The sequence below is a fragment of the Jaculus jaculus genome, chromosome 1 (genome assembly GCF_020740685.1).
Source record: "Jaculus jaculus isolate mJacJac1 chromosome 1, mJacJac1.mat.Y.cur, whole genome shotgun sequence".
NCBI lineage: Eukaryota > Metazoa > Chordata > Mammalia > Rodentia > Dipodidae > Jaculus > Jaculus jaculus.
In genome coordinates, this window is record NC_059102.1 from 39,419,317 (window position 1) to 39,445,255 (window position 25,939).

A 25,939-nucleotide genomic window follows, 5' to 3' on the forward strand; every position below is an offset into this window, starting at 1 on the left:
TTCTTCCTTTCCAATTTGTATCCCTTTTATGTGTGTCTCTTGCCTTATTGCTATGGCTAAGACCTCCAAAACTATATTAAATAAAAGTGGGGACAGTGGATACCCTTGTCTTGTTCCTGATTTTAGTGGAAAAGCTTCCAGTTTTTCCCCATTTAGTAATATGTTGGCTGTAGGCTTGTCATAAATAGCCTTTATTATATTGAGATATGTTCCTTCTATTCCCAGTCTCTGTAGGACTTTTATCATGAAGGGATGTTGGATTTTGTCAAATGCTTTCTCTGTGTCTAATGAGATGATCATGTGATTTTTATCCTTCAACCCGTTTATGTAATGTATTACATTTATAGATTTGCATATGTTGAACCATCCCTGCATCTCTGGGATCAAGCCTACTTGGTCAGGGTGAATCATCTTTTTGATATACTCTTGTATTCTGTTTGCCAATATTTTGTTGAGAATTTTTGCATCTATGTTCATGAGGGAGATTGGTCTGTAATTTTCTTTTTTTGTTCTATCTTTGCCTGGTTTTGGTATCAGGGTGATGCTGGCCTCATAGAAGGAGTTTGGTAGAATTTCTTCTTTTTCTATTTCCTGGAAAAGCTTAAGAAGCAGTGGTGTTAGCTCTTCCTTAAAGGTCTGGTAAAATTCAGCAGTGAATCCATCCGGGCCTGGGCTTTTTTTAATTGGGAGATTATTGATAACTGTTCGGATCTCCATGTTTGTTATAGGTCTATTTAAGTGATTAATCTCATTTTGATTTAATTTAGGTAGGTCATATAAATCAAGGAAAGCATCCATTTCTTTCAGATTTTCATACTTTGTGGAGTATATGCTTTTATAGTATGTCCCTTTGATTTTTTGAATTTCTCTGGAATCTGTTGTGATGTTACCTTGTTCATCTGTTATTTTATTAATTTGTGTCTCTTCTCTCTTTCTTTTGGTCAGATTTGCTAAGGGTTTATCAATCTTATTTATCCTTTCAAAGAACCAACTCTTTGTTTCATTAATTCTTTGGATTGTTCTTTTTGTTTCTATTTCATTAATTTCTGCCCTAATCTTTATTATTTCTTCCCGTCTACTGATTTTTGGTTTGCCTTGTTCTTCTTTTTCCAAGGCTTTAAGGCAAAGCATTAGGTCGTTTACTTGCGACCTTTCTAATTTCTTAATATAGGCACTCAAGGCTATAAATTTACCTCTTAGAACTGCCTTCATTGTGTCCCAGAGATTTTAGTATGTTGTGTTCTCATTATCGTTTGACTCTATAAAGTTTTTGTTTTCCTTTTTGATTTCTTCATTGACCCATTCATCATTTAGTAGTGTATTGTTTAGTTTCCATGATTTTGTGTATGCTCTATAGCCTTTCTTGCTACTGATTTGTAGTTTAATTCCATTGTGGTCAGATAGAATGCAAGGAATTATTTCAATTTTCCTGAATTTGTTAAGATTTGCTTTGTGTCCTAATATATGGTCTATTTTAGAGAATGTTCCATGTGCTGCTGAAAAGAATGTATATTCTGCAGCCTTTGGATGAAATGTCCTGTATATATCTGTTAACTCCATTCCTTCTATGACCTCATTTAGTCCAGATGCCTCTCTGTTTATTCTTTCCTGGGATGACCTGTCAATTGATGAGAGTGGGGTGTTAAAGTCACCCACCACCACTGTGTTTGGTGTTATCTGTGACCTTACTTCTACTAGTGTTTGTTTGACGAATTTGGGAGCCCCCATGTTAGGTGCATATATGTTTAGGATTGTAATGTCCTCCTGTTGGAGTGTGCCCTTAATCAATATAAAGTGACCTTCCTTATCTTTCTTGACTAACGTTGGAATAAAGTCTACTCTGTCTGATATTAGGATAGCAACCCCTGCTTGTTTTCTAGGCCCATTTGCTTGAAACACCATCTTCCAACCTTTCACCCTAAGATAATGTCTATCCTTTGTAGAAAGGTGAGTTTCTTGGAGACAACAAATTGTAGGATCCTGCTTTTTAACCCAGTCTGCAAATCTATGTCTTTTCGTTGGGGCAGTGAGGCCGTTGATATTAAGAGATATTATTGAAAGGTATGTATTTTTGTTTGCCATTTTTGTGTGTGTGTGTGTGTTTCTGGTTCTACCTGTGCTCTCTTCTGTTAACTAGTATTTGAGTATTGCTTGTTTTTTCTAGGTTCCTTATATATGTGCTTTTCCTTTTCTTCAGCATGGAGGATTCTATCAAGTATTTTCTGTAGAGCTGGTTTTGTCTTCAAATACTCCTTTAACCTGCTTTTGTCATGGAATGTCTTCATTTCTCCATCTATTTGAATGGATAACTTTTCAGGATAAAGTAACCTTGGTTGACAGTTGTTATCTTTCAGAACTTGGAATATATCACTCCAAGCCCTTCTGGCTTTAAAAGTTTGTGTTGAATAATCTGCTGTAATCCTGATGGGCTTGCTTTTGTAGGTAACTTGATTTTTCTCTCTAACTGCTTTCAATATTTTTTCTTTGGTGTGTGTGTTTGGAAGTTTGATTATAATATGGCGAGGAGAGGTTCTTTCTGGGTTTTGTCTGGCTGGGGTTCTAAAGGCTTCCTGTATCTGCATTGGCACCTCTTTCCCAATTTGGGGGAAATTTTCTTCTATGATTTTGTTGAAGATGCCTACTATGCCTCTGGAGTGGAGTTCTTCTCCTTCTGCTATGCCCTGAATTCTTATATTGGATCTTTTCATAGTGTCCCGAATATCTTGAAATTCCCACTCATACTTTTCTATAAGTTTGTCTTTCTCTTTGTTGGACTGCATTAGGTCTGCCACCTGGTCTTCTAGCTTAGATATTCTGTCCTCTCCCTCATCCATCCTACTGGTGAGATTTTCTACAGAGTTTTTTTTATTTCATTAACTGTGTTCTTCATTGCTAGTAATTCTGACTGGTTTTTCTTTATTATTTCTATTTCCTTATTCATGTCTTGTATTGCCTTCTTTATTTCATGAAATTGGTGTCCTGCATCTTCTTTGATTCCTTTGATTTCCTCTTTAAGTTCCTCTTTGACTCCTTTGATTTGTTCTCTGACTTCTTTGAACATAAATACAATCATTCTTTTGAACTCTTTCTCAGGCATTTCCTCTAACTCTTTCTCACTGGAGGACATTTCTGATGCATTAATACTTTTAGGTGGGTTTATATCGTCTTGCTTTTTAGTGTTTCTTGTGTTATAATGTATATATTTTTGCATCTTGGAATAAGTTAATGCTTGGATTTTCTAGCTAGCTGTGTATTCTTAGCTGTATCAATTGATTTGATGTAATATATTTTCAGTGTAGGACCTTAAGGTGTTAGGTGTGGCTCTTTAGACTCTCAGAGTATCTACAAAGATGTTCTTAGGGGTTGAGTTTCCCTGCTATAGGAGTATTCAAGCAGGCTGAGTGGAATAAAATACAGGTAGATTCTAAAATTTAACTAAACACTGTACACATTCAATCAAAAAACAGCCCCAAGTATGTATGCAAGAGTAATTATTATAACGACCAGATCCTCTATCAACAAAGAGGTTAAGATTTCTGGTCTGTTGAGGGATCCAAGTCAGCTTGCAACCAAGTGAGACCCTTCCCTGGTGCAATCCCAGTTACCTTGGGTGATTTTGGTCTCAGTCAAGTTGCTGCCTGGGCCGTCGGGCTGCTGTTCTGATTTCTGGAGCTGGGCACTTGCTTTTCCTGTGGGCCAAACTGAGCCTGGCAAGTGTGGCCCTGCAGATCAGCACCCCTGCTGCTGGAACTGCTGCTGCTCAAGCTGCCCCTGCTGGGACTGTAGCCACTGCTGCTGAAGGTGTTGCTGCTGGACCCACCACTGCTGCTGCCTCTGCTGCTGCTGTAGCTGCCACTGCTGGAGCCACCACTGCTGCTGAAGCTGCTGCTGCTGTGTCCACTGCCGCTGCTCCCCCTGAAGCTGCTGCTGCCGAGTCTGCCGCTGCTGCCACTCCTGGGTCTGCTGCTGCTGGGCTGCTGTTACCGGTGCTGGAGCCGCTGATGTTGCTGCTGAACTCTGCTCCTGCTTGGGTCCCGCTGTTGGCGTGGCCGGGTCCCGGGCCGCTGCTCTGTTCGCAGGAGCTGGGCTCAGGCGGTGGGGGAGGGGAGGGAGCCGCAGCTGCTCTGGTTCTCTCGCTGCTCCAAGCGTTCTTCTACCTCGCGATCTGCTCCTCTGTCCCCTCACGTTTCCCGAGTTGCGGAGAGCGCGGTGTGAGGGAAAGCTCCCGCACCTGGCTTTTCCTGCGGCTCGAGCCGAGCCTGGCGGCTTTCTGGTGCGCCGCGGCCGTGGCGGTTGGCGGAGCTGCCGGAGCCGCTTTTCCCGCCTGTGCGGGCTCTGGATGCACTAGAACTCTTCTACTTCTCTGCTGCCGCTTCAATTTCCTATACACCTCACTTTTTAGTAAAAGTGTGTGTTTTGCTGAGTTTTTTTGGTCTTTTTTCCCCCCTAGGCTGCTTTGGCGTGGTACCTACGCCGCCATCTTAACCGGAAGTCTCAACTGGTATTTTCTTGTTTTGTTTTTTCAAGGCAGGGTCTTGCTGTAGCCCAGGCTGACCTGGAATTCACTATGTAGTCTCGGGGGTGGGGGGTACTCGAACTCACAGTGCTTCCCCTATCTCTGCCTCCCAAGTGCTGGGATTAAAGGTGTGCGCCACCACATCCCACTAGCAAATAAATTTTTAGTGTAAGTATGGCCCAAGCGCTGAACCTTATTTGCTTTTGGTTTGCTCAGTCTGGCAACCCAAAAGGGGGATGTTCTGTATCTCCAAGGGCCACCAGTGGTCAGGTGTGCTGTCCTCCTGTGCAGCATCTCCCCGGACATGTCCAGAGTAAGCTATGGGGAGTGTCCTCAGGGGTATGAACGTTTCTGTGCCCACTGGCTGGATCCGACCTCTCTGCTGTCTCTTAGCCGGAGAATTTGCTCAGGCACCTGGCATCTCCACTGCGCTCTTGCAAGATGGACTGGACGCCCTGAGCAATGAACACATTGTGCCACTGTCCTCAAGCAATGATTAGTGACAGTTGCCGGGTGACTGTCCCAGCTTACTTGCACCTCCCATGGGAGAACTCTGAATCGCACCTTCTGCACTGCTTCTCCGGAGTTATCACCAAGCTCACAGCCCAGTGGTGTCTCACATAAGCTACCGCTCACTGCTTCGGTCATTCCCTGTGTCATCTTTGCCACTTCCTGCCCTAGTTGCTCTTCTCATTGCTGTGAAAAAAACACCTGACAGAGTAGCTTGTGGCTCTCAGTACAAGGGTAAAGCCCATCACAGTGGGAAAGCCGTAGAAGCAAGAGTGGCTCTGGCTGTGGTGGCAGGAACGTGAGGGGCTTGGTCACATGCTGTGTCCGCTGTCAGGAAGCAGAGAAGGATGAATGCTGACGTTCTTTCTCATCCCGTCTGGGACTCCAGCCCATGGGATGGTGCTCCTCACTGTCAGGCTGGGTCTTTCCCCCTTAGTTAAACCTGTTTGGCAACATTCTCATAGACACACAAAAGAAGCGTGATTCTATGGTGATTCTAACTGCAGTTACGTTGACAATGAAAATTAACCATCATACCTCCCAAATAGACTACTAACACTCAGACCTTGTCTCAGTGTCTGCTACTGAGGGAGCTCACATCAAGCAGCCCATGAATAGATGGTGGTAATGCCTAAATGGCCAATGGAGTGCCAGCTCATTCCCAGGAAGCAGCTAAGACGGGGCGGTCGGCCAAGTGATTTACAAATGCCTCTGATGGACTTGCTAAGGAACTGTAGAGAAGCAGAGGGAGAGAGAGTGGCACAAGGCGGGAAGCAGGGCCATGGCTTGGAACACTTGGGTTCATTTTACACCCCTTGAATTTTCCAGCTACACCGCACAAGACATTGGATAAGTCATTTCACGCTTTTTAGCTTTAGTTTTTTTAATCTATAATTAGTTATCATACTAATACATTTTTAACTGTAGTATGAGGGTCAGATGAAATACTTCATAGGGAAGTACTTTTAAACAGTGAGACACTGTGTAGCCGTCACTTGGGCAGCTAGCAGCCAAGGTTCTGCTGTCCTATTGACATCAGCCTCAAAGTTCAGATGAGAGTTGTGGTACTCAAGGCTACCATTGGATGCTCACAAGTGCCATATTCTGCTTGAAGCACTTTCCATGTGCTAATTCATTTAATCCTCATGACTTCTCAGTGGAGGTGCTGTTATTAATCAGCCTCATTCTATAGATAAGGAACAGTGTCAGGAGAGGTCAAATTTCTTGTTCAAGATCGCAAGTGACAGAACCAGGACTGGAACCAAGGGAGTCTCCTTCAGAGCCCAGTGGGCCATAATGACCGTGTCATAGGGGAGTGTTTCACTTTCCAATTGTCTCTATTGTTGTCAGTATTCCCTATTAATTTCATCTTGGTCCCTCTGGAGCTTGTACATATTTTCCCTGTTCTATTGTGTAGAGATCTGTCTTATGGTACTAGTTGACCTGCTAAGTGGTAGCTACTTGCTTTTACTTCCGGTCTCAAGGGTTTCCAGTTACTTCTGCTGTTCAGAGGTCCTTGAACACATCCTCACCCCCATAACCCTTTCATTTAATGATCATGCAAATGCTGACATTGTCTTCTGGCCGGCTTTGTCTTTTGAAGCTTGAGATCCCATCTGATTGACCCATTTTCATTCAACACTCTCTGCTCCCCTCTCACTAGTGTGAGTTTTGGGGTTACAGAACTACATATAGGGGACACAACTCTGCATTCATCTCTTCTTTGGGTAATATTTCTTAAAGTTTATTTATTTGTTTACTTGCAGAGAGAGAGAGAGATGGATAGAGAGAGAGAGAATAGGCATGCCCGGGCCTCTAGCCACTGCAAATGAACTCCAGATGCATGCACCACTTGTGCATCTGGGTTTACGTGGGTACTGGGGAATCCAGCCTGGGTCATTACGCTTTGCAGGCAAGTGCCTCAACCACTGAGCCATCTCTCCAGCCCCTTTTCATACAATATTTTGATGCACTTTTTGTAAATGTACAAAGTATGATAGAACCCTTTAAAAAAAAGAGAGAGAAAAAGAAAAGCCTTGGTATTTACTCAGAATATTCTTTCTTTTGCAGTCTTTGCAGAAAGAAGTCAAGAGCGGTCTGGAAATTTCTATGTTTCCTCAGAGAGCATCAGGAAAGGTAAGCCAGAGCTTGTCCTCAGTTTCCTTTCACAGGAACTGAGCTTCCAAGGGTGGAGGAGTTCATACCACCGGATTTCCAAATGAAACAACTCTTTTGCATTGCAAATAGAGACCCAAGTGATAGCTTGAGGTGGAGTTGTCCAAGAACCTGCCTTCCTGACGACAAAGGGGAGAGCGGAAGACAGGCACCCTAGACCGTCAGACACCCCGACCACACACATCCTAGCAAGCGTCCATAGGGCACATGATAGCTGTGCGCGTTTCTCCCTCTCTCAACCCCTGTCTTGGCTCCGCATGTACTTGTCCCTTCTGGACATGTCCTTGGAGCCTGTCACCACCCTCCTTAACCCCGTGCCACAGGTCTGCTTTCTTGCCCATGAGAAACCATCCAACTGAATTCCACTGTTGTTTCCAGAGCCACCTGTGAGGCCGTGGAGGGATAGGCCCCAGTCGAGCATCTATGACCCGTTTGCTGGGATGAAAACCCCAGGCCAGCGGCAGCTCATTACCCTGCAGGAGCAGGTGAAGCTGGGCATCGTCAACGTGGACGAGGCTGTGCTGCACTTCAAAGAGTGGCAGCTCCACCAGAAGAAGCGGTCCGAGTCCTTTCGCTTCCAGCAGGTAGCAGCTGCGCTGTTGGGTCTCCGCTCCCCACGCACGGTGGAGGAAACAGCCACGGCTGCCTGGTGTGGTGCCCTAACTGTGTGCCAGCACTGTGCCTGTCTTGTAGGCAGGGAGTGGGCATCTGGACCCCAGGCTCCCCTCCCTGGGGGCTGGCTAAAGCTGAAGGTCAGGAGCAGAACTCTGCTGTACACTTCAGTTCTGCGGCCAGACTTCTCTGCATTTGGCCCCCCCACTTCTGCTTGCCAGCATTATTCTTTAGACTCCCTTTCTACGCCTAGTGTCAAATCCTTCACAGCCAATCACTGTTGAGAACTTGAAGAGAACTTGGAAAGCATCCAAGAAGTATGATTACATGAACAAGTCAAGTTGCAAAGTCAAAACAACTCACACACAAGTTCTGCTCTTTAAAAAAAATATTTTTTATTTATTTGACAGAGAAAGAGGGAGGGAGGGAGAGAGACAGAGAGAGAGAGAGAGAGAGAGAGAGAGAGAGAGAGAGAATGGGCATGCCAGGGCCTCCAGCCACTGCAGATGAACTCCAGACGTATGTGTCCCTTGTGCATCTGGCTAACGTGGGTCCTGGGGAATGGAACCTGGGTCTTTTGGCTTCGCAGGCAAACACCTTAACCACTAAGCCATCCCTCCAGCCCAAGTTCTGCACTTTTCCTGGCACTTAGGCCAGGGCACAAGCAGAGAGCTGGAAGGGGTCAAGCACACAATTCCCAGGGGCTCCGTCTGTGGGGACTGAGATTAGAGGAGTGGGGGTCACAGCAGAATGTTGCCTTAGCTATACAGTTTGAAGTTGCTTGCAAAGATACATGGAACTCCACATATGTTTTTAATTCTGTTCTAGGTATACAAATTAAAAGGGAGGAAATTAGGCTCACAGGATTAAAGGACTCATTCAAGGCCATTCCCTAATTCTAAGGCCTGGTCTCCCAGCGACGAGCATTATCAACTGCTAGGGACCAGCAGATGTGTGGTCCTGAAAGGGGAGCTGCACGTTCTGAGGGATGGCTTAGGTAGTGAGAGGCAAGGACATGCGACACGGCCGCAGTGGGTGAGCTCTGATGGCTGTGCGTTGGGCTCTGTCCTCTGGGTTTTCTAGACCCAGTTCCTGGCTTGTCACAGCACGCATGTGAAGGAAGGAGAGCGGCTTCCACTGTGCGGAAGGTTGAGCTTGAAGAGGGGAGAGGGCGACCAGGACGCTCGCCTCTGCTTCCATTCACAATTCACTGCACTTCCCGCCTCCTTGGTGTCAATAAGAAAACAACCCCTCCCCCAGCTCCCTAGCGTGTCTGTAGGACGAGGGCACCCTGCAGTCTTGAGTACAAGAATTCTGGGCCCTTCCTGCTCAGGAGCCGCAGCACGGGCATGTCTTCGGGAGGTGCTCCAGCTCTGCTCCTTCTCTTTCCCACTTCTTCCTCCTGCACCCTGCCCCGCCGGCTTCCGAGATGCCAGTCAGACCTCAGGTTCTCTTCCGCTCAGGGGTACGTGTCGCTGTTCTTGCTCGGTGCTGCTCTCCCTCTGGTATCTTTCCGTTTCCCCAGCTGCGCCGCCCTGTCACTGCTGTCACCTGCGTTCTGCCTGCGACCTGGCGACTGCGTGGGTCTCCTTGCCTCTACCTCCTCCACCCACAGGGCACCAAAGCCTTAACATCGCAGCCAGCTCTCAGCATTCTACATCCATCTCCTGGGCTCAGTCCCCTCAGCTCCCAGGTGCAGACAGGCCAGCCCTTCCACTCTGGCCTCCTGCAGCTTCATGTCTCCCCCTTTGGCTCTAGCCAGACTGTGGACATTTTTGCTGGGGAGAGCTCAGGGGCTTGATTTCCTCAGGATGCTCAAGCAGTGTTGCTGTAGACTGACTAAAACAGAAACAAATCCTGACCTTCACACATCTATTCAACATTTAGTCAATGACCACAGAGGACTGAATGGCAGGATTACAGAAAAGTACAAGGTCTGGTCTCTTATCCTTGGAAAGTGCACATGCAAGGCCACATAGCCCAAGTGCCAGCTGGTTGGCTGGACAGCACTAAGGACTGGGGCCATCTGAGGATGTTCAGGGAGTTGGTGGCCTTGACCCAGACCTGGAACGAGTTCGTGGAGAAGAATTAGTGTTCCTCAAGGTCAGAAGACTGAAGAGAGAGCACAGTCTGAGGCAGGAACACATGCGAGTTTGTGAGCAGCTCAGCAGTGGTCTGACTATGTGGTGTGGATGGAGGAGGTCAGCACATAGTAGGGCTAAGAATGGGGCGAGGCACCTGAAGGCAGACACTTGTCTGTGGAAAGATGGCTTCTCTTTTTTATTTATTTATTTATTTTCTATTTTTGAGAGAGAGAGAGAGATGAAGAGAGACACAGAAAGAGAGAAAATTGGCACACTAGGGCCTAAGCCACTACTATAAAGTTCCAGATGCTTGCGCCACCTAGTGGGCATGTGTGACCTTCCATTTGCTTCACCTTTGTGTGTCTGGCTTACATGGGATCTGCAGAGTTGAACATGGATCCTTAGGCTTTGCAGGCAAACTCTAATTGCTAAGCGAGATGGCTTCTCTTAAGGCAGAATTTATCTAGGACCTGGGTTTCTCTGGTGGCATCTTGAAAATATGATTGCAATGTGATAGTGCATATGTACAGCATAAAGTAAGAACAGAGCTCCAATGCCCAGAGGGTGTCATGCTGCTGTGTTTAAATAATAAATGAACTTCTTTGCAGGAAAATCTTAAGAGGCTAAGAGACAGCATCACCCGAAGACAGAGAGAGAAGCAAAAATTTGGAAAGCAGACAGGTATGTGGCTTCCCTGGGTAGTGTATTGTGGGGAACATCGCTGTCGCCCTTGACTCTCCCTTCTGCTGTGGCCTGAGTGGAAAGACTGCTTTCCCAGCACCCGTGTACTGTTCTGGATCCTCCATTGAACTTTGAGAGCCATTCAGACACGGGTTTGTCTCGCTGCTTCTATAAACACGGTAGTACTCAGCACACGGCACAGGCATGCCCTGCCAGTGAGCGAATGAATGGGTAGAACCTGCCTCCTACTCAAAGAGGCTGGCAATGCTTTCTTCCTGGTGCCTGCCGCTACCCTTGTCAAGGAGGAGAACATGGGAGAAAGCAGAGCAGAGACGTTAGGGAGCCTTGTAACATAGCGTCTGCTTCTGATGCAGCATCCAGGAACCTACCATGCAACGGCAGGGCCATGAATGCCAGTTGCACATATTGCGGACTGAGCCCTGTCTCTTCCATGCCTTTTCATGGCACCAGCCATGTGATACCGCCTACCCTGAACAAGGGCTTGGCCTCTGTCCACATTGCATCTTCCTGCTGGTAGCCTCCAGTGTGCTGGATGTCAGTGTTTCACCCTGGAAAGCTTTCTAGCAAGAGGAGTGGCAAAGAAAGGCTCCTGTCAGGAACCCCTTATGTAAAGAACTAAGGGGTGGGCTGGGGAGATGGCTCAGTGGTTAAAGGTGCTTGCTCACAAAGCCTGACAGCCTGGGTTTGATCCCCCTGAACCCTCATGGAGCCAGTTGCATAAACTGATACATGCATCTGGTCTGTCTGCAGTGGCAGGAGGCCCTGGCACGTCTATCATCTCTCTCCCCACTCTCCTTACAAATATATATATTTGGTTTTTTGAGGTAGGATCTCACTCTAGCCCAGGCTGATATAGAACTCACTATGTAGTATCAGGGTGGCCTCAAACTCGTGGTGATCCTCCTACCTCTGCCTCCCGAGTGCTGGGATTAAAGGCGTGTGCCACGACACCTGGCTTAAATAAATAATTTTTTGTTTGTTTTGTTTTGCTTTTGGAGGTAGGTTCTCGCTCTAGCTTAGACTGACCTGAAATTCACTTTATAGTCTCAGGCTGGCCTGGAACTCACAGCAATCCTGCTACCACTGCCTCCTAAGTGCTGGGATTAAAGGTGTGTGATACCATGCCCAGCTCAAATAATATTAAAAAAAAAAAAAAAAAGAACTCAGTGAACCTGATGTGGTGGTGCATGCCTTTAATCCCAGCACTTGGGAGGCAGAGGTAGGAGGATCACTGTGAGTTTGAGGCCACCCTGAGGCTACATAGTGAATTCCAGGTCAGCCTGGACTAGAGTGAGACCCTACCTGAAAAACCGCGCCCCCCAAAAAATACATAAAGAAAAAAGAAAAGAAAAAAATGAAAGAAAGAAAAATACTTATCATTTTTCTTTAACTTGAGTTAAAACTTGAAAACAGAGCCTCCCTTCATGGTCACTTCTCACCTTGTCTTCAGTGCCAGGTAGAGTTCCTTTGCTCTTATGGGCCAGCACAGGACATTGCTGGCATGGGAAATCAGTGAGGGGCTGGGCTCTGTGGCTTGCTGGATGCCATGGCTCTGCAAGGAAGACAGTTGGTATTTGTGTTCAGGGTGTGACCTGCGTAGCAGCGGGCTCTGGCCCAAGGGGTGTGTCCTGCATGGGTTCTGGTCCTTGTTTTATCACAGAACCACTTTATGATCTGAGCTCATTCCTTTGCTCATGCTGCCTCAGTTTCCTCATGGCTCATACCTACTGAATAATAGGAAAGTTATGAGGCTCAATGAGAAGCAATAATGCGAGATGAACACACTTCAGAAAAGTGCTATCCACTATGCAAAGGATGACAGGGTTTTAGGAACATTTAGACTAGCCCTGCCTGATTATTTGAACGTTTGACCTCCATTTTTTCTTCTTCATCCATTGTATCCTTCCTCAGAGAACCGGTTGAGGGGGCTGGAGGGATGGCTTAGCAGTTAAGGTGTTTGCCTGCAAAACTAAAGGACCCAGGTTCGATTCCCCAGGACCCACGTTAGCCAGATACACAAGGGGGCGCATACATCTGGTTTGTTTGCAGTGGCTGGAGGCCCTGGAGCACCCATTCATTCACTCTCTCTCCCCCTCTTTCTCTGTCAAATAAATAAATAATTAAAAAAAAGAACTGGTTGAGGGTGGGAAAGTACCACCTTGAAGTTAATGACTCAGACAAAAGGTGATTTTATTGAAAAGTGGGCCAGAGCTAAGAAGGAAAAGTGACGTCTGTGTGGTCCCCGGAGGAGAGGGCTGGCTGGGCTCTGCCCGGAGGGCTCCGAGTTTGGGAGGAGCTTTCATGGCAGAATGTGATCAGAGAGCTTGGCACATGAAGAACATACTCCATCCCATGAAAGAGAGAAACTGGCTGAACACCGGACCTCTGGTACCCCTGGAACCAGTGTCTCTAGAGCCAAGAAGGCTCTAGAGAGGGCCTTCACAAACCCATAGTCCACCCCGTGAGTGTTCTCTCTGCAGGCTGTTGACCGTGAAGGCCGCCCACCCTGCCCTTCCACTGCTCCTTCCACGGTGTTCTCATTTGTGCACTTACCCTCTTGGTGCGCCACAAGCTCTGAACTTCCTCCTGCTCTGCGCTGGTCCCCTAGAACAGAGGTGCTAGACACGGTACTGGGAAGACAGCCCATATCCCAAAGCTTCCTCCTCTTCCACCCTGGCTCCCAAGGGCTCCCTGAGGCCTCGCTGTGGCCTGAGGGGAGCCCCAAAGCTGTTTCTGCTCCCAGAATCCTGAGGAGGAAATACAGGGAGGGCTAAAGGTAAACCAGTGGCTCGGCTGGGCCAGGAAGAGGTCAGGCCAGTGCTGTGCTGGGCAAGGGAATCTGCCTGTATTTGCAAATCACAGTCTTCTCCAGGCCTGAAGGTCTAGTCATGAACTCCCCGGGTCACTGTTAGATGGCCCATCTCTCACCCTCCATCTGTTAGGAATTCAGGGGCCTAGAGACCCTAAACCGTATAGTTAGAAAGTGGCCAGACTTTCAAGCCAGGTTGATCCCAGATCAGTGCTAGCTGTATGGGGATAATGTGGCTTTACCCCTTTGTTGCTTGGCTTCTGCTAGGAATGACGATAGCTACATCCTTTACTTGGGTATTACAGGGATTCGGAGAGCTAAACATATGAGCCTGTTGAACGGGATGGTATGTGATACCACCAGTGATGTTCATGACCTCCTCCTCAGACAGGAGGCTGATTCAGAAAAGCCGCCTTCCACTAGTTGCAAGGCTGCTGAGCAGTAGGGCAGGGAACCCAAACCTCTCACTAAAGGCACGTTCCGTCCACTCCCAGAGACAGATGCCCTCCGCCTACTCACACTGGATTCTGTGGCTTTTCAGCACTGAAGGGGAGAAGAATCCAGGGCCTCCTGTCCCCTTCAGGCTCAGGGGCAATAGGCAGGTGGACTGGGAGCAGCGGTGCGGCCTGGCAATGACAATTCTCCCTTTCTCCTCTGTTCCAGATCTGGAGATCACAGTCCCAATCCGGCACTCGCAGCACCTGCCCGGGAAGGTGGAGTTTGGGGTGTATGAGAGTGGCCCCAGGAAGAGTGTCTTCCCCCCAAGGGCAGAGCTAAGGCGAGGCGACTGGAAAACAGACAGTACCTCCAGCACAGCCAGTAAGCAGCAAGCCAGAGGCACCCTCACCACTGGCCTCCAGCCTTCAGCTTTTGTTGTTGTTGTTTGTTTTTCAAAGTAGGGCTTTGCTCTAGCCCAGGCAGACCTGGAATTCACTCTAGTCTCAGGGTGGTCTTGAACTCACAGAGATCCTCCTACCTCTGACCCCCTCCCCTCCAGTACTGGGATTAAAGGTGTTCACCACGATGCCTTCAGCTTTTTGTAAACATTTTGTTATGAGCTCTGAGATCTCAACTGGAGCCTGATTTGGTTTTGAGGGGTGTACATTATGTGGAATAGTCCACCTGTGAGAATTGCTTTTGCTTTTGTTTCTTGAAGCTCAGTTGTATGATGGTTGTTCCTGTATCTTTTCTTTAAAAAAAATATTTTTGTTTTTTATTAGCAAGCAGAGAGAGCGAGAGAATGAGAATCAATGGTTTATCAGGTCCTCTAGCCATGGCAAAGGAACTTCAGCTGCATGGGCCACTTTGTGCATCTGGCTTTACGTGGGTACTGGGGAATAAAACCTGGGCACTAGGGAATCAAACCCAGGTCCTTAGGCTTTGCAGGCAAGTGCCTTAACTGCTATTTCTCCAGCCCTATATCTTTCCTTTTTATAAATAGACAACACTGATAATTTTCAGTAATGGTGGGGAGATGCTTGCAACCCAGCGCAGCCACCATAGCCTGAGCAACTCCTCTCTTAGTGACCTCCACTTAGACACAACCAAACCCTTAAGTAAACTGCAGAAGAGAATTCAGAAGGAGCTGTAGCGAAGCCTAGTGAATGAGTTTATTGAGTAGACATGAGGGATTGTGCATGCTTTAGATTTAAGCTACAACATTCAGAGAGAGAGAGAGATCCTTAAGACAAGGACCCCTAGCATACCCCTAACATGAGAGAGAGAGGGCTTGGGTGTATATATATACATATATATGTGTGTGTTCATGTATGTATATATATATATATATATATATATATATGTATATATATATATATATATATATATATCTCAGAAACAAAGCCCCTGCCCCCACCCCCCCAGCTGGCACATTGGCAGTATTGTCTGTATAATATAATATAATATATAATATAATATATATAATATAATGTAATAATATATAATATAATGTACAACAGGGTTTTAAGAGGAAACAAATGTTTTAAAATTTAGTAAAGTTTTGAAAACAGGATCTGGTGAATTCATTTCTTCCCTTTTGTACATGAAATCTTTTTTATACATATATATATTTTTTTGAGGTAGGGTCTCACTCTGGTCCAGGCTGACCTGGAGTTCACTATGTAGCCTCAGTGTGGCCTCGAACTCATGGCAATCCTCCTTCTTCTGCCTTCCAAGTGCTGGGATTAAAGGCATGCACCACCACACCCGGCTTTTGTACATGAAATCTTAAGATGACTTTGTGAGGTGTATTGCCTGGGTTAGAGGATGAAAGGAATGCTAACATGGTTAAACTTGAGGCTACAAATGTTGTAACCCTAAGTAAGCAAGTTTATTTATTGTTTTTAGAATCTTTGCTTGAGATGTATTTAGGAAAGCATGCATTACCCTAAGCAATTTTGGTTTTATTGGTTATATTAACTTTAAGCCAGCAGGAAACAAAAAAGAGATCTCAAGGTGAGGGGCTTTGTTCCCTTTCCATGTTCCCTTAATCTTCCCTTTTTATCCTGCCGCATAATAATAGTGAATGTTTACTGAGCATTCATCAAATGTGAATTGTCTTCACAAAGCCTCTGTAAGGTAGAATCTTAACCTCTTCCAGATGAGCAGGAAGCTTCAGAGGTTAGTTCCTTGTCCTGAGTTTTCTGTCTCCGACAACTGAGCTGAGCTAGGATTTGAACTCAGCCTGGATTTGGAGTCAGGACTTTCACCCCATTTTAGCTCCTTTCCCAGCTGTGCTAAGGGGAAGCCAAGGGCATGAAATCAGAAACAGCAGACAACAATGGACTCAAATTTGAGCATTCTGACTTCTTCACAGGCACTTCAGGATCTGATTAGGAGAGTCTTCCTTTGGGCTGGGAAGCTTGAATGGGTGTCTGATTGCGGCAGACAATACTGCCAATGCGCCGGCTGGGGGGGGGGGAGAGGAAGGCGGGGGGGGGGGAGGGGAGGGGCGGGGGCTTTGTTTCTGATCCAGGGAGATGCTAGCCCACTCCAACCAGGTTGGCTGCACCGATGCAATGGATTGGGTTTCTTGTTGAGCATACATTTCATTGTGAGCAAAACAACTGGAAAAGCAACAAAAGAGCCAGAGGGAAGCTACATTTCAGGACTCGTGTCTGCCTACAAGTGAGGCAGAGGACTCCAAATAAATGCCTGAGCAGGAAGGCCATCCAACGTCCAGTTGTAATCCTTTTTGTAAAATTATTTTTATTTTTTAGACAGAGAGAAAGAGGGAGAGAAAGAATGGGCACGCCAGGGCCTGCAGCCACTGCAAATGAACTCCAAACACATGTGCTACCTTGTGCATCTGGCTAACGTGGGACCTGGGGAATAGACCCTGGGTCCTTTGGCTTTGCAGGCAAGCACCTTATCTGCTAAGCCATCCCTCCAGCCCTAGAGTTGTAGTTTTTGACATCATAACCCCTTTGAGAATTTGTATGTATGTTCTGGATTGATTTCTCAGGAAGACATACATGTCTACACACACACACACACACACACACACATACAAATTTTGCCCACCTATGCTCCTAGGTCAAGAACCTCTGAACCACTTTCCCTTGTTACTCTATAGGTGGGTCATCTCACTAAAGATCACATAGCCAGAGTGGCAAAGGTGGTAGTGGAACCAGCAACCTCTTCAGTAAATGTTCCGGCCACCATTACCTGTGACAGATGCAAAGCCTGAAACATCACCATGTCCAAGTGTAGCCTGGACAAGGAGAACACCTCCCCAAACATAACAGGATGACAGTGTGGACTCTGAGCCCCCCCATTCCACAGACACACACCCCAAGGTAATTTGAGAAATGTAACACTAGACGCTAGAGAGAGTCCCCCAGGGATTGCAGGCCGCAGAGGAAGCCAGAGGTCAGTGCGCGTCTCAGACATGAGAGAGGAGGAGGTCTTCTGGGGAGGCCCCACTTCACATGGAAGAGGGGAACATCAGGCAACTTAAAAGGACAGACACAACGTACTCATCTTAAGTGCAGACTTCTGCCATTGCAAAGCTGTTGTCTGTATTTTACTTGGGGTAGCTGGAAATGTGTACAGGGTCTGTCCCCAGTGACATCTACCCCAGCCAAGTGGCTGGAGACCCAAGTTACAAGCTTTAATAAAAACACCTGAGTCTACACCCATTCAAACTACCACATGGGCTCATAATGGAAGAAAGTACAAAAATCGCATGAGCTCGATGCTGTCTGCTCCTTCTTCCTTGATGGCAAAGACTAGCAAGGTGTGGTACCCTTCTCCTCCCACTGGTAAGAGGGCACAGGATGGGGCTGCAACTAGGTGCTTCTGCCAACTGTGTTGCCCAGGAGGGCATGGGCCAGTCATGAGCCTGTACAGGGCAATAAGATGAAGGGAGCCAGTGTTTGTGGCTGGGATTAAAAATATAAGAATGCAAGTGTTTCTTTCTGTCTTTATCTGCCCCTTTCTCTCTGACAAATAAATAAATATTTTTTAAAAAATTAAAGAGTGCCAGGCATGGTGGCACACACCTTTAATTCCAGCACTTGGGTGACAGAGGTAGGAGGATCCCTGTGAGTTCAAAGCCAGACTGAGACTACATAGTAAATTACAGATCTGCCTGGCTAGAGTGAGACCCTGCCTCAAAAAAAAATTTTTTTAAGTGAAAAAGGGCTGGAGAGATGGCTTAGCAGTTAAGGTGCTTGCCTGAGAAGCCTAAGCACCAAGGTTCAATTCTCTAGGTCCCACATAAGCCAGATGCACATGGTGGTGCATGTGTCTGGAGTTCATTTGCAGTGGCTGGAGGCCCTGGCATGCCCATTCTCTTTTTCTCTCTCTCTGTCACTCTCTCCCTCTCTCCTTTCTCTAATAAATAAATAAATGAATAAATATTAAAAAGAAAAGAAAGAAAGAATGGGGCTGGAGACATGGCTTAGCCATAAAAGCACTTGCCTATGAAGCCTAAGAACTCATGTTCAGATCACCAAGTCCCACATAGCCAGATGGACAGTTATGCAAGTGGACAATGTCACACATGTGCCACAAGGGGGCGCGTGTGCCTGGAGGTCGTTCACAGCAGCTCAAGGCCCTGGCATTCCCATTTTCTCTCTCTCTAAATTAAAAAAAAAAAATTACAAAATTAGATAATCTTTTAAGCCAGGCGTGGTGGTGCACACCCTTAGTCCCAGCAATCGGGAGGCAAAGGTAGGAGGATCACTGCGAAACTACATAGTGAATTCCAGCAGATCACTCTGGGCTAGAGTGAAACGCGACCTCACAAAACTAAAAAAAAAAAAAAAAAGAATGTAAGGGAAGGCTGCAGGGGTTGATGGATGTGAGCGTGGAGTCATAGAGTCCCTGTCTAGGAGTGTGTTTGACTTCTCACTCATGGATGACCTTCAGAACTGGGTGGGAGCCGTTGTGGAGACTGTCATAGACGGTAATGGATGACATGTGATGGCATTTTCTCTGAGCACAGCAGACTGCGGAGGCTTTAGCCATGTGAGAAGCGTTTTGCTGGGGAGGGGAGGAACATATGCTGGCAGCTAAACTGAGTTATGAGTGGGGAAACCAAATAAAAAGGACAGACAGGGTGGCATGTACCTAATGAATGAACTAACCTGTAATCCCAGCATTTTGGAGGCAGAAACAGGAGGATTGCCACAAGTTCCAGGTCAGCTAGGTCTACATAGCAAGACCCTACCTCAAAAAGAAAAAAAAAAAAGAATAAATAAAACAAAAAACTGCTTACAAAAAAACCCAAAATTCTATGCTATCTAATATGCTCTATTGTGTCTGGAATTTGTTTGCAGTAGCTAGAGGCCATGGCATGTCCATTCTCTCTCTCTATCTCTCTCTCTCTCTTGCTCGCTCAAATAATTAATTAATTTTAAAAAACTCAGGAGCTAGAGAGATGGCTCAGCAGTTAAGGTGCTTGCCTGCAAAGCATAACAACCCAGGTTTGATTCCCCAGTATCCATGTAAAGCCAGATGCACAAAGTGATGCATACATCTGTCATTTGTTTGCAGTGGCTGGAGGCCCCTAGAATGTCTATACTTTTTCTCTCTCTCTGTGCTTGCAAATAAATAATATATTAAAAAAAATTGTTTAGGGCTGGAGGAATGGCTTAGCGATTAAGGCATTTGCCTGCAAAGCCAAAGGACCCAGGTTTGATTCCCCAGAACCCACATAAGCCAGATGCACAAGGTGGCAGATGCGTCTGGAGTTCGTTCGCAGTGGCTGGAGGCCCTGATGCACCCGTTCTCCCCCGCCCCTCTCTCCCTCTTTCTCTCTGTCAAATAATAAATAAACATGAAATATTTAAAAATAAATAAATGTTAAAATTTTTTAAAAACTTTAAAAAAAGAAAAATTCATACCATAATGATGTCAAAACTGGAGACTGTTTGCCTGCAAACTACTCTGATTAGGAGCTGTTTTAGGTAGAAATTCAACAAACCTAAGATTTGGCATACTGTTAGTGGCAATATTGATAAATTAAAGTTACAAAGGTAAAATCTTTTTAGAGCTAGGGAGGTAGCTTAGTGGGAAGGCATTTGCTTAACTTTTCCCCTTCTTTTAAAAATATTTTATTATTTTTTTACTTATTTGAGAGTGACAGACACAAAGAGAAAGAGGCAGATAGATAAAGAGAGAATGGGTGTACCAGGGCCTCCAGCCACTGCAACCGAACTCTAGATGCATGCACTATCTTGTGCATCTGGCTCACATGGGTCCTGGGGAATCGAGCCTTGAACAGAGGTCCTTAGGCTTCACAGGCAAGTGCTTAACCACTAAGCCATCTCTCCAGCCCCCCCCTTTTTTTTTGGTTTATTTATTTATTTTATTTATTTGAGAGTCTTTTTCCCTTCTTGTGTATAAAGTTGTGTGTGAGTGTGTGCATGTGTGTGCCCTGGAGAACATGTGGAGGTCTATGGACAACCTCAAGGTGTCCATCTTCTCCTTCCACCTTCTTTTGAGACAGGGTCTCTTGTTGTTTTGCTACCATTTACACGAGGCTAGCTGGCCCTTGAGCTTCCTGATTCCCCTGCCTACGCCTCTCATTGCCACGGGCATGTTGGGAGTCACAGGTCTGTGTGCTGAGGAGGATCAGGCTCAGGTCAGCAAGCTTGTGAGCAAGTGCCTTTAACCACTGTGCAATCTCCCCAGCCCTTGCTTAGCATTTTTGAGACCCTGGGTTTAGTTACCAGCACCAAAAACAAAAGGAGAAAAAGAGCCAATATTGTTATAGTTGGTTAACGATTACCCTTCCCCACTACTGATCACATGCTTGGGATTTTTCCAGTGCTATGTTGTTCATTGACTTCATTGGATATTTAAATTTAAGTTAATCAAAACAATAAATTTGGCTGATGCGATAGTGCATACTTATATTTTGGAGGCTAAGTCAGGAGGATCATGAGTTCCAGGCTAGCCTAAGTTACCTATAAAGCCCTGTCTCAAAGCAAATTCCTAAAATTTTAAATTCTTTTCCTCAATTCTATCTGCATTTCACACTAGCTACTATATTGAGTAGCACACAATAGAACATTGCCAGGAAGTTCTATTGGATAGTACTTTCATAATGAGATAGATAATTAATTCCCAACTCAAAAGCCTTTAGCACGTAATCTTCCATAGTCACAGTTCTACCATGAGTATAAATTATTCTTTTGAATTTGTGTTGTATAATTGTGTGTGTGTGTATGTGTGTGTGTATGGTGTACGTATGTGTTTGTGTGTGTATGTTATGTTGCACATACATGTGTGTATGAGTATTTGTGTATATGGTGTTCATGTGTGTGTATATGACTGTGTGTATATGTTGTGCATATATGTGTGCATATGTTGTACATATGTTGTGCATATATGTGTGTGTGTGGTGTGCATACATGTGTGTATGTTTGTGTGTGTATGGTGCACATGCATGTGTGTATGTGCGTGTCCATGCATGTGGAAGCCAGAGGCTGATACTGAGTGTCTCCCTCACTTGCTGTCCGCCTTATTTTATGAGACAGGGCCCCTCGCCGAGTCCAGCGTTTTCACTTGGCTCACGTAGGCAGCTTGGCCCAGGGCTCCACTGGCCTCTGTCTTCTGAGCACGCTGCCATATCTGGCGCTTTGTGTAGGTTCTGGGGTTTTGAACTCGAGTTCTCATGCCTGTGTGGCAAGTGCTTCATACTGACTGGGCTGTCACCCCAGCTTTGTGCTGTGCATTTTTTGTTTTCGCGGCTCTGGGGATGGAACCCATGGCCTTGTACTGCCGCTTGTACCCCTTTCCATGTCAGTGTCTGATCCCTTACTAGAAAAGGGGATTACTTGCACACGTTTGCCATAATGCCGGAGTAAAAAGGCTGCAGCAACAAAATCAGTTTGCAGATTCAGAGAACAACTGAGATTCCAAGCGCCTCTGTATCTCTGTCTGTCAAACCTAAAGCACTGATATCAAATAGGATTTTCAAAGGGATTAAATGGCAATCATGCTTTTGAAGCGCTCAACATGTGGTAAGCCCTGGGTAAATGGTAGCTATTAAGCCCCAAGTGGTCATCAAAAACTGAACCATTTCATGTAATGCTGCAAAGAAAAATTGAACTCTAATAAAATGGCTTGAGATGGCTACACTTGGAAGCCTCTTGTGTTAACAGATTAGGGCATGTTTCTATCAGTAAACATAAGTTACTGCTAGAATCCAGCATTTTGTTTTCTGCTGACAGAGCCCACAGTCCAGCTAATTTTGTTTCTCCCCTTTAGGCAGCATGAGTAACCGATCAAGCACACGGAGCCTCCTGAGTGTAAGCAGCGGGATGGAGGGTGACAATGAGGTGAGAGCTGGGACCCCACCCTGTCTATCTGCCTGTTCTTAGGGGGTCGTGTCCTCATCTGACGGCTAGAAAAAGGAATCTGAGGGGAAGAAACCAGACATCAAAGGTCACATGTTATCGGGTGCCATTTGTATGAAATTACATGAAATATCTAGAATGGGAGCTGGAGAGGTTAAAGGCATATAGCAAAACCTGCCAGCCTAGGTTCGATACCCCAATACTGACTTAAAACCATAAGCACAAAATTGTATGTGCATCTGGTGTTCGTTTGCAGTGGCAGAAACCCTTCCATGTCTATTCTCATTCTCTCTCTTTCTTTTCTCAAATAAGTAAATTAAAATATTTTTTAATTAAAATTTTTTTTTGTTTATTTATTTGAGAGCGACAGACAGAGAGAAAGAGGCAGAGAGAATGGGAACTCCAGATGCTTGCGCCCCTTTGTGCATCTGGTTAACATGGGTCCTGGGGAAATGAGCCTTGAACTGAGGTCCTCAGGCTTCACAGGAAGTGCTTAACCGCTAAGCCACCCCTCCAGCCCTAAAATATTTTTTAAAAGAAAAAAGTCCTGAGACTACATTGTGAATTTCAGGTCAGCCTGGGCTTGAGTGAGACCCTACCCCAAAACAAATTAAACACACATATATATATGTTTGTATGTATGTATGTATGTATATATATATATATGTGTGTATATATATATGTATATATATATATATATTTTTATTATTATTTTTACTTTTTTTGGTTCTTTGAGGTAGGATTTGACTCTAGCCCAGGCTAACCTGGAATTCACTACGTAGTCTCAGGGTGGCCTGGGCTCATGGCGATCCTCCTACCTCAGCCTCCCCAGTGCTGGGATTAAAGGCATGTGCCACCACACCCAGCTCAAAAAGAAATATCTAGAATGGGTAAATCCAGAGACACAAAAAGCACGTTGGTGACTGGCAGGTTGGAGGGAGAAGGGATGGGAAGCAACTGCTTCATGTGTCTATTTCTTTAAGGCCCCACTCCAAGTTAGTTAGCCACTTGGGTCAGTGTCTGTCCTGACCTGGTGACCAGTGGCTGGGCTGAGCCTGAGGGACCACATGGGTCACCACAAGCCCTGAAGATTCCTGAGAACAGAGTCCCAGGGAGACCATACCAGCAGGCACCCAGGCAACATGGATGTTGGCAGACCATAGACCTGGCTGGAGCCGTAAAGACTGAGACTCAGGAAATTTGTGATAATTTGGGGCATCCTGTATCCTGGTTGATCCCAGAAGGACATGAAAAGCTGGTGGTGATACTGGGTTGACTGTTGGTTTGGGAGCAGCCTACATCCAACACCCGAGGAGGGGAAGGGCTTTCCGATGGCACACCAATGAATGTGCTAAGTGCGACACTCACCTTTCCTTCTCATCTTGCTCCCTGTAGGATAACGAAGTCCCTGAAGTCATCAGAAGTCGCAGTCCAGGTCCCACCCAAGTAGACGGAACACCTGTCATGTCCTTTGAGAGGCCCCCCAGAGTGCCTCCTCGAGCTGCCTCTCAGAGGTAAAGTTGAAGCAAAGGTGAAATGTCTTAATAGCAGAGGGAAGAGAAGAGGAGGAGTTCTAAAATAACCGAAGAATGAGGCCAGCACTGAGGTACCTGCCCTTGACAGTCAGTGTAGGCGCTTCAGAAACAAGCAGTGCTTTATTCAGTTGCAAATATGTTCTGGCCCTTTGATTGGCTTGGTTTGGGATCTTGAGTTTTTTTTTTAGACAGTGTCTTACTATGTAGTCCATGCTGGCTTTGAACTCTCAATCCTTCCACTTTAGCCTCCAGAGACCTGGGATTATAGGCCTATGCCACCACACCCAGCTCAGTTCCACATACTTTAAATGGCATTTAAAGTCATACATAAAGTATGTGGGTAACTGTCAACTCTTTTTTTTTAAAAAATTTTATTTATTTATTTTCAAGCAGAGAGAAAGAGAGAATGGGCATGCTAGGGCCTCTAGCTACTGCATATGAATTCCATATCCATGTGCCCCTTGTGCATCTGGTTCACATGGGTCCTGGGGAATTGAACCTTGGGTCCTTTGGCTTCACAGGCAAATACTTTAACTGCTAAGCCATTTCTCCAGCCCCCCTTTTATTTTTTAAAAATTTTATTTATTTATTTTGTTTGCAAGTAGAAAGAGAGAAAAAAAGAGGATAACTGTCAACTTTTTTTTTTTTTGGTTTGGTGAGATAGGGTCTCACTCTGGCCCAGGCTGACCTGGAATTCACTATGCAGTCTCAGGGTGGCCTTGAACTCACAGTGATCCTCCTACCTCTGCCTCCCAAGTGCTGGGATTAAAGGTGTGCGCCACCATGCCCAGCTAACTGTCAACTCTTAAAGCAATTATCTGTCTGGCTGACTAGTATCAAATTCCCCTGGTTGTATTGTGAGAACTGGGTATTTCAGGAGCAGGAGGTAGGAAGAATGAGAATTGAAAATGAGGGAGAGAAGTGACCTGATCTCTTGGGGTAAGCACGGCTCTAGAAGCCACTCTGTCAGGGGAAAGCTTCCCATTGCCACTTGTGAACTTAGATGACTTAACTTTTGTTTTGTAAATTTTTTTTTTATGAGAGAGAGAGAGTAAGCAAGAGAGAGAAAATATGAATTGGCATGCCAGGGCTTCCAGCCACTGCAATCAAACTCCATGCGTCACCTTGTGTATTTGGCTTATGTAGGTCTTGGAGTTAACTTTTTTTTTTAAAGGAAGAATTAAAAGTTTTTTGTTCTATTTTTATTTATTTATTTGAGAGCAACAGGCAGACAGAGAGAAAGAGGCAGAGAGAGAGAAAGAGAGAGAATGGGCCACCAGGGCCTCCAGCCATTGCAAATGAACTCCAGATGCATGTGCTACCTTGTACATCTGGCTTACATGGGTACTGGGGAATTGAGCCTTGAACCAGGTTCCTTAGGCTTCAAAGGCAAGCACTTAACCATTAAGCCATGTCTGCAGCCCTGGAGTTAACTTTTTATTTATTTATTTTTGGGTTTTCGAGGTAGGGTCTCACTCTAGTCCAGGCTGACCTGGAATTCACTATGTAGTCTCAAGGTGGCCTCAAACTCACAGTGATCCTCCTACCTCTGCCTCCCAAGTGCTGGGATGGGAGGCGTGTGCCACCACACCCAGCTGGAGTTAACTTTTTAAAAAATGTTTTTTCATTTATATATTTGTGTGTGTGCGCGCACCCATGTGCATGCACTAGGGTCTTTTGCCACTGCAAATGAATGCCAGACACATGAACACTTTTTGTGTCTGGCTTTACGTGGGTGCTGACTACATAGTGGAATTCTAGGTCAGCCAGAGCTACAGTAAGGCCCTACTTTAAAAAAAAAAAAAAAAAAAACTCAACAACAACAATAATACAAGGGAGTTATTAATAAACATCCCTCCCTTAGAATTGAGTGTTGGCCTATGGTTAAAGTTCAAAAATGTGAATGAGGGCTAGAGAGATGGCTTAGTGGCTTAAGGTACTTACCTGCAAAGCCTAAGGACTGGGGTTTGATTCCCCATTAGCCATGTAAAGCCAGATGCATAAGGTAGCACATGAATCTGGAGTTTGTGTGCTAGAGGTCCTGGTGCACCCTTGTTTTCTCTCTCATCTGCCTCTCTTTCTCTCTTAAATAAATAAATAAATGTGTGTGTGTGTGTGTGTGTGTGTGTGTGTGTGTGTGTGTGTGTGTGTGTATTGGTTTTTCAAGGTAGGTCTCACTCTAGTCC

General features: G+C 45.7%; 1 protein-coding gene across 1 annotated transcript in view; it reads left to right on the plus strand.

The window, feature by feature from the left end:
- The window catches only part of Pik3ap1 (phosphoinositide-3-kinase adaptor protein 1), a 150,476-nt gene that overhangs the window by 112,834 nt on the left and 11,703 nt on the right, over positions 1-25,939 (plus strand). Inside the window, exons 11-16 of the mRNA XM_045130294.1 lie at positions 7,097-7,162; positions 7,580-7,785; positions 10,506-10,578; positions 14,072-14,227; positions 22,130-22,200; positions 23,614-23,732. Coding sequence (XP_044986229.1) covers positions 7,097-7,162; positions 7,580-7,785; positions 10,506-10,578; positions 14,072-14,227; positions 22,130-22,200; positions 23,614-23,732 — 691 coding nt within the window. The remainder of the gene's footprint in view (positions 1-7,096; positions 7,163-7,579; positions 7,786-10,505; positions 10,579-14,071; positions 14,228-22,129; positions 22,201-23,613; positions 23,733-25,939) is intronic.